This window comes from Camelus dromedarius, chromosome 1, assembly GCF_036321535.1.
Source record: "Camelus dromedarius isolate mCamDro1 chromosome 1, mCamDro1.pat, whole genome shotgun sequence".
In the NCBI taxonomy this organism is placed as follows: Eukaryota; Metazoa; Chordata; class Mammalia; order Artiodactyla; family Camelidae; genus Camelus; species Camelus dromedarius.
Window position 1 is genome coordinate 89,050,992 of NC_087436.1, and position 12,105 is coordinate 89,063,096.

A 12,105-nucleotide genomic window follows, 5' to 3' on the forward strand; every position below is an offset into this window, starting at 1 on the left:
GATGGACCGAGAACTTTTTAAATTAAGAAAAACCAAACAAAACCCACAACGGTTAGACCTCTTCGGTTTGAATAAGGAAATTCTCGCTTTGGAGAAGTAAAAGCAAACTCAAAGCTCTTTACACTTCTCCTCCCAGGAACTTAGCATTTTCTGGTTTGCAATTCTTCTATTGAAAAGGATTTCCTTTCAAATGTTTGCTTGTGAAATGGCAGTCTCTGACGATTAAGTTTTCTGTCAGTTTAGTTGATTTCAGTTATGTAGAAAAAGCAGGATTTAAGTAAAAGCACAATGTGTCCTGGACCTAGAAATTGACCTGACTAGTTCCAATAGGGCATTTTTTTCTTATTCAGTTGATGGTGGGCCCTAGTTGGCACATTTTGGAACCCAGATGTCTCACAATGATGGCTCCCTGCACTCTCCTGGCACTTAAAATGCTGGCAACAAAAGCCCTGCCTTACTAAGTTCTTATCTCCAGGAAAGACATGGTTCACTCTCAAATATTGCCAAGAAACCAATCTATGTCCCTGCTTGCTTGGATATCAGAATTTCTGGAGACACCATCACCTTCTCTGGGACTGCCAGTTTGCATGGAAACACATCTTATGGCATAAGATGCCACCATTCTGAAGACTCTTTCAAGAATACCAGGACTTGGGAGAAATATATTTGAGAACATTTAATGGCCAGATCCTCTTTTAAGTATAACTAGCACATATGGAACATATCCTGGGCCCCCGGTTGAAAAGCACTTGTTTTAATACCCAGTCCGTTTATACCAATATTTCTTTTTCCCTTTCAAAAACAGTGACATGGTTACTTCTGGATCTTTCAGGCATGAATCACCCAGTTGGTGTTACTAATGTCATTTGCTATCTCTTTCTTTTTTCCTTCCCATCATTTGCACATTTGACTGTTTACCCTGGTCAAACCCATCTGTCCATTTCTGTTCCTATTAACAGTTTTGGGAAACCTTGTAGAAAGAAAGAAGATAGAAGCTAAAGCTATTGGTGCAAATAAAGCTTTGGATTACCTGTGGCTTTTGACCATCACTTCCATTCCTGACCCCTTCAACAGCATGGGTAATTCGGTATCTGAGTATATGAATAGGCATGAATGGCTGATAAGAACACGTCTACTTTTCACGGCACTGTTCCAGGAGCAGCTCACTACGGGGTTCCTGTCTCTGGGGGTGTGCTGTTCCCGAGCCCCACAGGTGTGCAGCCTTCTTGGCAGCTCCATTCCCTTTCAGTGGGGTTGGGGCATGAGGCAGTGATCACAGACATCTGGCAGAATTACACGACTGCACACAGAAAATGGCAGAGAAAGAGCAAGAGCTAAAAATGATTCTGGTTTGGGCCCAAATCACTGGTCAGTTCACTTCATGAATAAAAGCAAGTGCCTTGTAAGCTTACAGTATTTACAATGCTCAGATTTTTTCAAACATCCTCCCAAAGCTGAGGACCACCACGCAACAGGGAACAGTTCAATGAACTATGTACAGAATTTACAAGGAAGTTTACATAATATTCTACATTCCATTAGCAACTTTACCTCCGTGTTGACTATTTGCTTTCAAGCAACAGATGTTTTTGTTTGTTTCTCTGTATTCCTCATCCCAGTAACTGCCGATTGAACCAACGGGAACAAATACTTGCACATTACTCTACCCTCCCTCCTGGGATAAATATATGATTACATTTTGCTGAGGGAAAAAAAACTGTGGCATATCACCCTTTGTAAAATACTATTCAAAATTGTCCACAGAACAAATTTTGGAGCTTTTTTTCCTTCTAGCATCAGAAATATATATTTTTTGTCTGTTTATTTAACTTGGCAAATTGTGATTGAGCTCTTTCTAATGAGTATTTATAAAGGAGTCATTGATTTAAGAAAGATGGGATTTTGTCAACATTTCTGTGTATTGTACATAATGCTTGTTTAAGGAAAGCCTATCCTTAGATCCATAAACCAAACTTTATTCTCTGCACCACATTTTCTCTTTGCATTTTCAAGGTCCTTCATTGGTTGAAATGCACAATAAAGATGGTATATATGCAAACATGTATCATTTAATCAGCAGAATCAGCCACCAGTCTGCTGTTTCTATTTGGCAATGGAGAGGTTGGAGGCAACAATCCTGGAGGATTCAAGCCCCAAATGTGTCTTTACCTGGGTCTTTGCCTCACAAAGCTGGTAAGTGTAATAATGCAAGTGTCACGCCTGATACTTTAAGTCAAGGAGCATGAGTGGTAGGAATGCATGTGTGGTCATCACTGTCAAATGAATGATGGGATTTCTGCTGGGTCTACACAGGGTAAGTCTACCACACAATTTACATCACAGTTTCCAAACTGTGAACACGGGATCGCTTGGACGTGAGTGTGGCATAAGAGAATATGTCCCTGCAATTTTCAGTGTCTGCTGCCCCTTCAAATGCAGGAGATTATGGCTATTTTCATGGCTAAAACCAAACAAAGCAAAACAAAACAAAAAACTCAATGATAGTTCAGTAGTAACCCCTCTATAATGTAATGATCCGAATCTTTCAGGAGTGGGGAGCAGTTTGAGGGCCCTGAAGGATGCCTAATGACGTTTATGTTTTATGTATGTCGTTTTGGGCAAGACAAGATAGAGAGGCAGAGAAGGAAGGACTTTTTTCTATGTGCTGTTCAGCCTGGAAGGAGAGTGGGTGGGGGCCAAGGAGAGGAGGATTTGGCTAGGTGTCAGAAGAAGGAAGTGGGGACAAAGGTCATTAACTAGAAATACATCAACGTTTCCATTTTTCTGGCTGCTCTTGCCTCTAAAATCAGAGCTGTTTAATCGGATTTGTGTAATGCTGGTTGTGACCATCTATATCCCGGAGGGCCCACAGCAACACCATTTCGTGTCAGGTTTACTAGTTTTACAGTTTACGAAGGTTGATATAAGAGTTCAAAGTATTTTTTTTTCTTCAGTGATGCTTTACATCCAAAACCACAAGCATCAAATTCTTCAGACTTTTAATGCCAAATAATAATAAAGATATAAATTACTCAATATTTTCCAAGAATGATCTAAACAGGTAAATAAAGAAAAATTGTTTTGCTCGGGAACATAGATTACAGATACTTCATTTCTGATTTAGAACTTCATCCTTAGAAACTTTTTAAAGAGCTTGGACATCAAAATGATTCCTCCTAGGTATCTGCCCAAAATTGCCTTTCCAGTGTTTAAAATAAATGGCTACACAGTGATTCCTGGGTGGGCATTGGGAATATTAACCTGAAGGTCACTGGTATGGCCACATTCCACTCTCTTTGGGCATTTTACAATGGAAAAGCATCTCACCCTGCCAAGGAACCAACGAATCAGAATTTCACAGTGGATCACTCCACCCCTAGAGACTGGAGAGTTCCTTGAAGGGAACTATGATTATACAACTGAAAACCTAAAGGAAAATTTGGTCCCCATACTCAACTAATTTCTCATGAAACTACTGAGATGATTTTTCCAGGTAAAGCAGAGTTTTTATATTCTTACTAACATATATTATCTATTGCATAACCATTTGTTTCTTTTGGGGTTCTCTTTTCCTCTTGCTTTCTAAAATAATATCTTGTAACTCTCTCTCCTTGGGTTTAACAGTAGGAAATCAACCCTCTCTTTTCAATTAAGAGGATCATTTCTAGCAGCTGATGCCATTGTGAACACAGACCCTCATCACAGCCTTAGGGAGAAATCCAGATCATCAAATGAGGCAGTCATCCCTATTACGAACTGAGCTCTTACATCACATCCATAGATCGGGTTCCAAATTGCCTTCATGACTGGTTGGTCAGCTTTGGATTTCACTCAACCTTGCAAATGAATGTATAGAATTCTTATACAGGCAGGCTGAACAAAAAAAGTAGTAATGAGGCTTCAATGAAAAAAAGATGAGATGAGTCTCAACTGTAGTTGGTTGGATATGTGTAGAGTCGTGTGTTGAGCTACTGAGGGATGCTCCTTCTAGGATGACCAAAGTAATCCATCAGCAGAGATAAGGCAGAGGCAGTACTGACTGCAGACAAGACTCTATACTTTAGGGCTGCTGTAAATGAAGACTCAGTGATGTTGTTATCTGTGGTTTTGCTCCTTTGAAGATTTTCTCTCAAAATTTGGCCTCGATGGAGAATGACATCAAATGGGTATAGGTGCATCTCCCGAAGTGTTCATTTCGCATTTTGGAACACAGAGCTCAGAGAGCAGAGGCGGGAAGTGCTAGCCCAGGAACTAGCGCTGTGCAACTGGCCCGTCCCCATTAGATAACTGCTCTCTGGAAGGCTAAGAAATATATACTATTTGATTGAAGATTTGGCAGTTCGGGTCACTGCCCAGGCACCCTTTCAACAGTACATAAATCTTGCCTTCTTCATGGAAAGGGCAATATTTTTCTCAAGCAAAAATTTCTTACCCCCTGCTTCTGCAAAGCCCACTTCCCCCAGCCCCCTTTCTCTCCATCTCTTGGAAGGAGGAACTCAAGCAATATGATGCCATGGCTTCATGGCACAGAGTCAAGTGCGTCCAGGCTAAGGACATGAATCAGGGCTGCTCATTTGAAATAGTCTGTTACAAAAAAAAAAAAAATGTTCATTGTCCCCCAAATACTCTATTCTCAGTAAGGAAAGTAAAATGTTCCCAATGGCTACTAGATTGGATTCTAACGTTGATATTAAATCTGCCTGGAAGTCTGAGTAAGAAGCGTTTTTCAAAATATCCAGCTTCATGGGGTGGGGGGCGAGGGGCCGGTGAAGATGACAGATTGCATTCGCATAACCTGGATCAGCACACGCCAGCCTCCCTCTCTTTCTCCGAGGAGCTGGGACCCCCTTCTATGATGGACCTGGGGCAACTTGAGGGTGGAGGGAAGTCTGTCTTCCTCTTCTAGGCTCCTTTTTGTTTTCCCTTCTTCCTGGAAATCTGTAACTTATCAATGGCTTTGTTTTTTCTTCTGAGATCCTGGAAATTGTGTTGTTTTTTGGCAGCATGAGATTGTTACAGTTTACCAGGAAGCAGTGCACACAGAAAGCGAGGTCCATTTTCGTTTAAAAAATAATCAGTAAAATCCAGGACAATCAGGACTGCTAAAGATCTACCTATCTAATTTCTCTCTTTGCGTGTGTGGGTTTGTAAACATGGCAATTAACAGAGCTCTGAAAGAGCCAATAACCTGGACCACAGTAGACTGAAAAAAAATAGAGCTTTTTTTTTTTTTTGAAGTAAACATGGTGCAGTAATAAAATTGATATGCAAGACCTAAAACCAATTGGATGGCTGAATCTCTTACCTCGAAAAATCACAGCAGTATCGCTGCTGGGGACCTGTGGGGTTAAAAACCAAGAGAAGAGGACAGAAATTGTTTACCAACCCTTGGGACAGACCTTAGTGTACATAGTAAAGCCAATAGACGACGTTAAAAAGAGAAAAGGTGATGGGGAAAAACATTCGGGACCACTTGTCTATGGAATTCACATCAGTCAAGTCGGGGATCTTGACTTTGAGCTGCGAGGCGCGCCGGCGGATGCGCCCCTTGCTGTGCGCGCCGTGCCGGTCCAGCGCGCGCCCGTACGCCTCGCGGCTGCTCAGCGGCTTGCGGTACTGGATGCTGGCGCTGTCGTAGGAGTACATGGTGGCCTTGGCGTCGCTCACGCCCGTGAGCACTTCCGAGCCGCTTGTCTCGTTCCTGATTTCCAGGGTGCTGAGGAGAATGTTGCCGTGGGCGTCGACCTGACGGAGGAAAGACAGGCTCAGGCACAACTGCCAGGACATTCGCCCGTTTTCCTAAACTTGTAACTGATGATACGGCGTGAGGCTCGTTACACACTGTCTCGCTAGACGTCTGGCTCTGCGTGCCTCCCGGACACGGAGACTCTATCTACCTATCTATCAATCTAACATCTATCTGTGTATCTATGTATGCATCTGTCTGTCAGTCATCTCTGTCTACAATCTATTTATCTAGTCCATCATATAATCAATCAATCTAATCTACTGTTTATCTACGATCTATCTAACCCATCATCTAATCTACCGGCCATTTATTATCTGTCTAATCTAATATATCCATTCATTCATCCATCCATCATTTATCACCACTCACAGAACACGAGTACATATGCGTGCGTGTGTGCACACATGTGTGTTATGGTGTTTTCTGTGAGCTCGCATAAGAATATACAATATATAGTTATTATATATAATACTTACATGTTATATATAAATATATGAAATGTATAATTTTTGTTATTAATAACTACCATTTACTGAATCCACATGTATATATACATTATGTGTAAACATATGTTTTGTAACAAGAAAAGATGCCATATGTATATGAAAAAATGCCATATATATGTATACACAAAAGTGATACATGGAAACATTTAAAACTGGAAGCAATCAGGAAACAAAAAATAAATAGTAAAAATTCATAAATTCACCTTCGGAGTCCATTATTTTTAACATCTTGCTAACCCACCTCTCTTTTTTTCTATTCATATATACTTACAAACACAGGCTCACCTAGTGTATTTTGCTTTGCAATCTGCTTTTGTAGTTAGTAGTATAGTCTGGTCACCTTTCCATGTTAATAAATATTCTTCTGTGGCATTATGTATCATAGCTGACATGGATAAACCATAATTGAATCAGTCTATCTTTGGATGTTAAGGATTGCTTTACTTTTGTACTATTAAATAAACAAACCTGCAAAGAATATTTTTTAGCTGAATCTTTATGCATATCCATAATTATTTCCTCCAGCTAAATTGCCAGAAGTGGGATGGATTCACGGGTTGAAACGATATGCCTGATTATACTTTAGTTTTGTGTCTCCACCATTGTTCACTGTTACTTCCTACCATTCCAGTGATACGTCTCCCGGGCTCCCTGGCTTTTCTCTATGCTATGCCCACACATACACTTCTGGAACTACAGGAATCGTGAGTACCTTTGGCCTACAATGTGGCTTTAACTTCAAGCTGATGTACTTTGCAAACTGATTTATCTGGAGGGGATATGGCTCATTCATGCACATGAGTCTGAAGTACTTCCAAGGGCAGTCCAGGCAGCTGTGTTTAAATTTAGAGTTATTAGCACAGTGCCTGACTTATTGTAGGTGCTCTTTAAATACTTTCAGATGACATTGACCTCAGTGAACACTTATGGAAAGACCAAGGTTTGGGTAGGTAAGCAAAGGACCTGGTGAGGAAGAAAGAGAGAAAAGCATAGAAAGAGGCAAAGACAAACAGAGAAAGAAAAGTATAGAGAGTGAGATGTGATGGTGGTGAGACAGGAAGGAAGGAGGTAGGGCACAACCATTAAAAGAATGACATAGCCGTTGAGGCTACAACACAGAGTGGTTAGAACCAACTAGGCCCAAAATGGTGGAAGATGTGACTTCCAATATACCTTCAGCCTGCTTATACGCTCATTGTAATACACTAGTGTGCTAAATGACACACTCACAGGTGCCATGACAATTCTCAGGCTAACCTAAAAGGTAAAGTTGGTGGTAACCCAATTCCAGGAGATCCCTGCCCCTATCCTTAAAATAGTTGGAATAATCCTCCCACTTGCTAGCACGTGAAATTACCCAGCCCATAAAAACTAACCACCCGCTCACCCCAGGGTGGCTCTCACTTTCTTAGATGACCCCGTGCTCTGGAGTTGCTCTCCCTTCAAGACAAACCGCATTGTCTATGGAATGTGTATCTCTCTAAATAAACTCATTTTCACTTCACTATGGCTCTCTCTTGAATTCCTCCCTGTGTGAAACAAGAACCTACTCTCTGGTAACAGTGGTACATCCATCACAGCTGAGATAGCTAAGATTTATTGAGTGTCCACCATGTGCCTAGTATTACGGTAGATGCTTCATATATATTTCTTGTTTAATACTTACAACAACAATCTGCCTCAAGTTTACACCCCAGTAAGTGCCAACCCATGTCTTGTCTATTTCAAAGCTTCTGAGATTTTTTACTGAGAATGAACCATTTCATACCCCTCGGCCATCAACACAACCTGCAGTGAAGTTAGTGATGCAGTTGATGGCTTTAAGATTCAAGCTGACTAGAGAGAGAAGTGGTGGCTGAATCTGGCTTCTATCTCTCCCTCCATTCTCACCTATCACCGTTTTCCTCTGTGAAGGATTTTGCTCTGGTCTAACTGGGCTGCTCACTTTGCCCTCACTCAGCATGCTTATTGGTTTCTTTATTCAAGGAGTTATTATTTATTTTGTTATTATTAGTAGTAATTACTATGTGTTGAATCCTGCTGTGTAATTGTCTCAGTCATTTTTCATCACACTATGAAATATATAATGTTATCCTAGTTCAGAAGATGGGGAAACTGAGGCTCAGATAGGTTAAGTAAATTGCCTAAAATCAAACCAATAGTAAGTACCCAATTTAGAATTCAAACATAGGATACTCTCTGTCTCAAATATCATTTTTTCCTCCTCATTGCAAATTCATCAATATGTTTTCTTCAAGGCTCAATTTAAATGCTTCTTCCTCTGTGTACCTGCCTACCTTCCTTGGTTATAGTAACCTCAAGAAATCTCTCTTTCAACAAACCTCTATTGACTGCTTACTATGTGCCAGCTATAGTGCTAGGTGTCAAGGACATGTATATATATTTTTATATAATGTAGTGTAAACCTATGGTCGAAAAAGTCATGTATATGGAAATTTATGTTACTAGAGAGAATGGCAGGGCTGAAGTGACAAGGAACAAAGCCCTGGATTTGTTAGAGAAGGGACAAGGACATCAGAAGATAAGGTGGTGCATGTGATTTTGCTAGGCACTGTGGAACAGTCAAGAGAATCATCAAGCATGGACTTTTGTCCTTGAGCTAATAATCTCCTTAGAACAAGAGTAAGACGTAATATTGGAAGTGACAAGAATTTTTAACCAAATGCTAAATGGTACAGGATAGACCAGGATTAGCGGTTCATAAAAGTGAGAAATCATTGGGGTTCATGGAAGGTTTCATGAGGAGGTTGGGCTTGTATTGAGTCTTAAAGGAAGGGTAGAGGACAGAATAAAGGACTGGGAGATGAAAACTGTGTTCTTATCCTAGTTTTATTATTACTCAGTTTCCTCATCCATAAATGAAAGGTTTTCACTAGGTAATCTCAAGAGTTTGTTTCTAATTATTGACAGAGTTCGATTATGGAGAATATTCCAGGCAGAAGACACAGCATACTAGCAAAAAATACTTGCAAGACGGGATCACTTGATTGGCACTGTAGGCAACATTAAGTTACAGCATTATGAAATCCCTCTAAAGTAAACAAGTTACTAGAATTTAGAATCAGCCAGTGAAGCATACAGATGCTCCTCATTAAACAGAAGTCATGACAAACAAGATACATTTTATCAAGATATTTTGCTTACTGTTAGCGCAGACTCAAAGGTACTTATAAATTGCATAAGGTTTATAAGTTTGTGGAAATCCCCCCAAATATTCTGCCACTGAGCTAGAAATCATAATTTTAAGTGGCTTGACATATAAAATAATGAATCCGGTCCTGCAGCTGCCCATGAAAGCTGATTTCATTACTATTGCTAAATCAACATTACCATGTTCTCTGCTTGGAAAAATAAGGAGTGCTGTGTCACAGTTATTGCTCATCTCCATTCTTTCTCCTTTATGGTCCAAAACTTATCCTAAAGGCTGGTGTTACAGAGTGCGTGTGTGCGCATTTGTGTTTGTGTGTGTGTAGGTGAGTGTGTGTATGATGGTGCGCATAAGTATTTCTTTAGAGGTATGAAATTTTATCCTCCACCCTCCAAGTTTTTGCTGCCTGGTGAGGTGGGTGTGTGGTAGCCACATCACTGCTGACACCAGCAAGTTTCTGGTTGGCTTTGCCTTAACCCCTGCCCTTTGGAGAAGAGTGGCTTTCCCTTCACCTCAACCATATAAAGACCCCCAAGGGATCCTTATATCCATAGTGGGCACAGCTTCCCCAAAATACTATTCATGGGAAAAGTGACCATTGTCTATTCACGTCTTCAAAAGCAACAAGGAGCCACACTGGGCATTGCTTCAGCATCTTCAATGGTCAACCACTGCCCAAGTTAGTAAGGAAATACCGACATCTGAGTTGGGCACGATCCAGACACTGAAGATTTTTAAACCTTAAGACAGAAGGAAATGAGGCAAATGAAGATGCCAACACACTGGATTTCTAGGGCAGACATGGACTAACAGATTTCCTAAAGAGTTGCTAATGTTGTAATAATTGTTCAGTGAGATATCGCTCCCCACCCTTCCTGCTGCCATAAAGGAAGGGACTTCCCACTCCAATCCCCAGGAGACAAGCCATGGAAGGAACACTTCTGGCTTCTTTTCCCTTTCTCCTCTTTCACTGCTCCCCACTGACCTATCTCATGGGTACATTTGGAAGGAGGCAGGCATACGTGGCTTCGTGCCTTCTAGAATCTTGTCTCCCTCTGATCTGCTTCCAGAGAAGGTGCAATCCACAGGGCTGTGCTTTGAACCTGCTGCTTTGGGGGGTAAGGCTTGCAGTTGTTCGGGGTTCCAGTGATTGGGGAGGTAAGTCTGTCTAATACTGAGGGCAATGGCTTTATTATATTAACCACATAATCGTCAAACCAGCACTGATTCTTTTAAGTTTAGAGTATCACTGAACCTAAGTTTAGAGAAAATGAATATAATTATTATTAAGACTTCGGTGAGGGGGCAACAAATGAGCCTCTCTCTTCCCTTCAGATAGACGATCAAAGTGCAAGATGTCTAATAAAGGGAAACAGAGAATGTGGTTTTAGATCTGCAGCCCCAGAGGTTTGCTAATCCTTCATCCTCCCCACACTCCCTATTAGACAGGTATATTTATGGGCTATATGAAGTAATTTTAGGTGCACAATGGATAAGTGTTAAAGTGTTAACAGTTCATTCATTCCCTCACTCATTTCCTCACTAAGTGTTTATCGAGAGCCTACTTTGCATCAGGCACTGTTCCAGACAACGATGGAGAAATCAGCCCCTCCACGAGCAACAGGACATTAGGTCCCACGTTTTCAAATTTCAAAGATCTCAACTAATAAAGCCCCTTAGTCTTATATTCTCCTGTGATTCTCCAAACCCTGTGATTGCCCCCATCTCCTGTTGGTTCTAAATGTTTTGCTGGACAAATACTGTGACCTCTTTCCAACTCGATGCTCCTTCTAGCAGACTTTTTGAAATGTGCTCACTTGTGATCACATGAGATCCACCTTCTCCTTGCCTGCTGAGTCTGTCTCTCATTTTCCCTCCTGAAGGTCCCTCCTGAATATTTTCCTGACTACAGGCAAATCTTGGAGTGCTCACATATAAAGGAAAACCTGGAATTTCACTGCATAAAAGCCAGAGATGGGGAGAGACAGCTCCTGGCTGGTCAACCCTCTCCCTCTTGCCTGCAGCGCAGTGCTTATCAATCACAATATCTTGCTTTTAAATTCTGAGGACACAACAGTCCTAGGGAGATAGCAGTGAACAAAGGAGGTATGGTTCTAGAACTGCTGGTGCTTATACATTCTTATAAAATAAACAGGCAATATGCTTTTTTTTCCCATAAAATTGGTTTTTAAAAATGGAGTAGCATTATGAAGAAAACAAAACAGCTATATACATCGCTTTTAATGTATTTAGAAAAATCTAACTAGCACACTAACTTGATGACTTTGTGCACGTTTTTCTTAACATTACGTTCATCCTCATATTTCATTATAATGAGTGAAACATTTAAGTTAATTCACATTTCCTTTTTTTTGTAACTGACCTGACTACAGGACAGCCTGTACATGAATGTTTAAAGGCATCTCAATCTTAAACCGGCCAGAGCAGAACCCTCGGTCCTCTCTCTTCTTGTCCAACTTGCTCCTCCCCAGAATTTCCCACTAGGAGGTCACTCCAGGAAAGCAGGGACTTTGTTTTATTCACTATGTCTCCAGAGTTGAGAAAAGTGCTTGGCATATAGGAACATTCAATAAATATCTATTGAATGAACGGATGAATGAAATATAGATAGATAGGCAGGAGGTAAAAGGGCATGATGGTTAATTTTATGTGTCAACTTG

At 40.9% G+C, this 12,105-nt stretch overlaps 1 protein-coding gene across 1 annotated transcript in view; it reads right to left on the minus strand.

Moving 5' to 3' along the window:
- Window positions 1–2,900: 2,900 nt before the first annotated feature.
- The window catches only part of GABRB1 (gamma-aminobutyric acid type A receptor subunit beta1), a 331,133-nt gene continuing 321,928 nt past the window's right edge, over window positions 2,901–12,105 (minus strand). Inside the window, exon 9 of the mRNA XM_031435095.2 lies at window positions 2,901–5,745. Within this exon, the coding sequence (XP_031290955.1) occupies window positions 5,401–5,745 (345 nt within the window). The 3' untranslated portion in view covers window positions 2,901–5,400. The remainder of the gene's footprint in view (window positions 5,746–12,105) is intronic.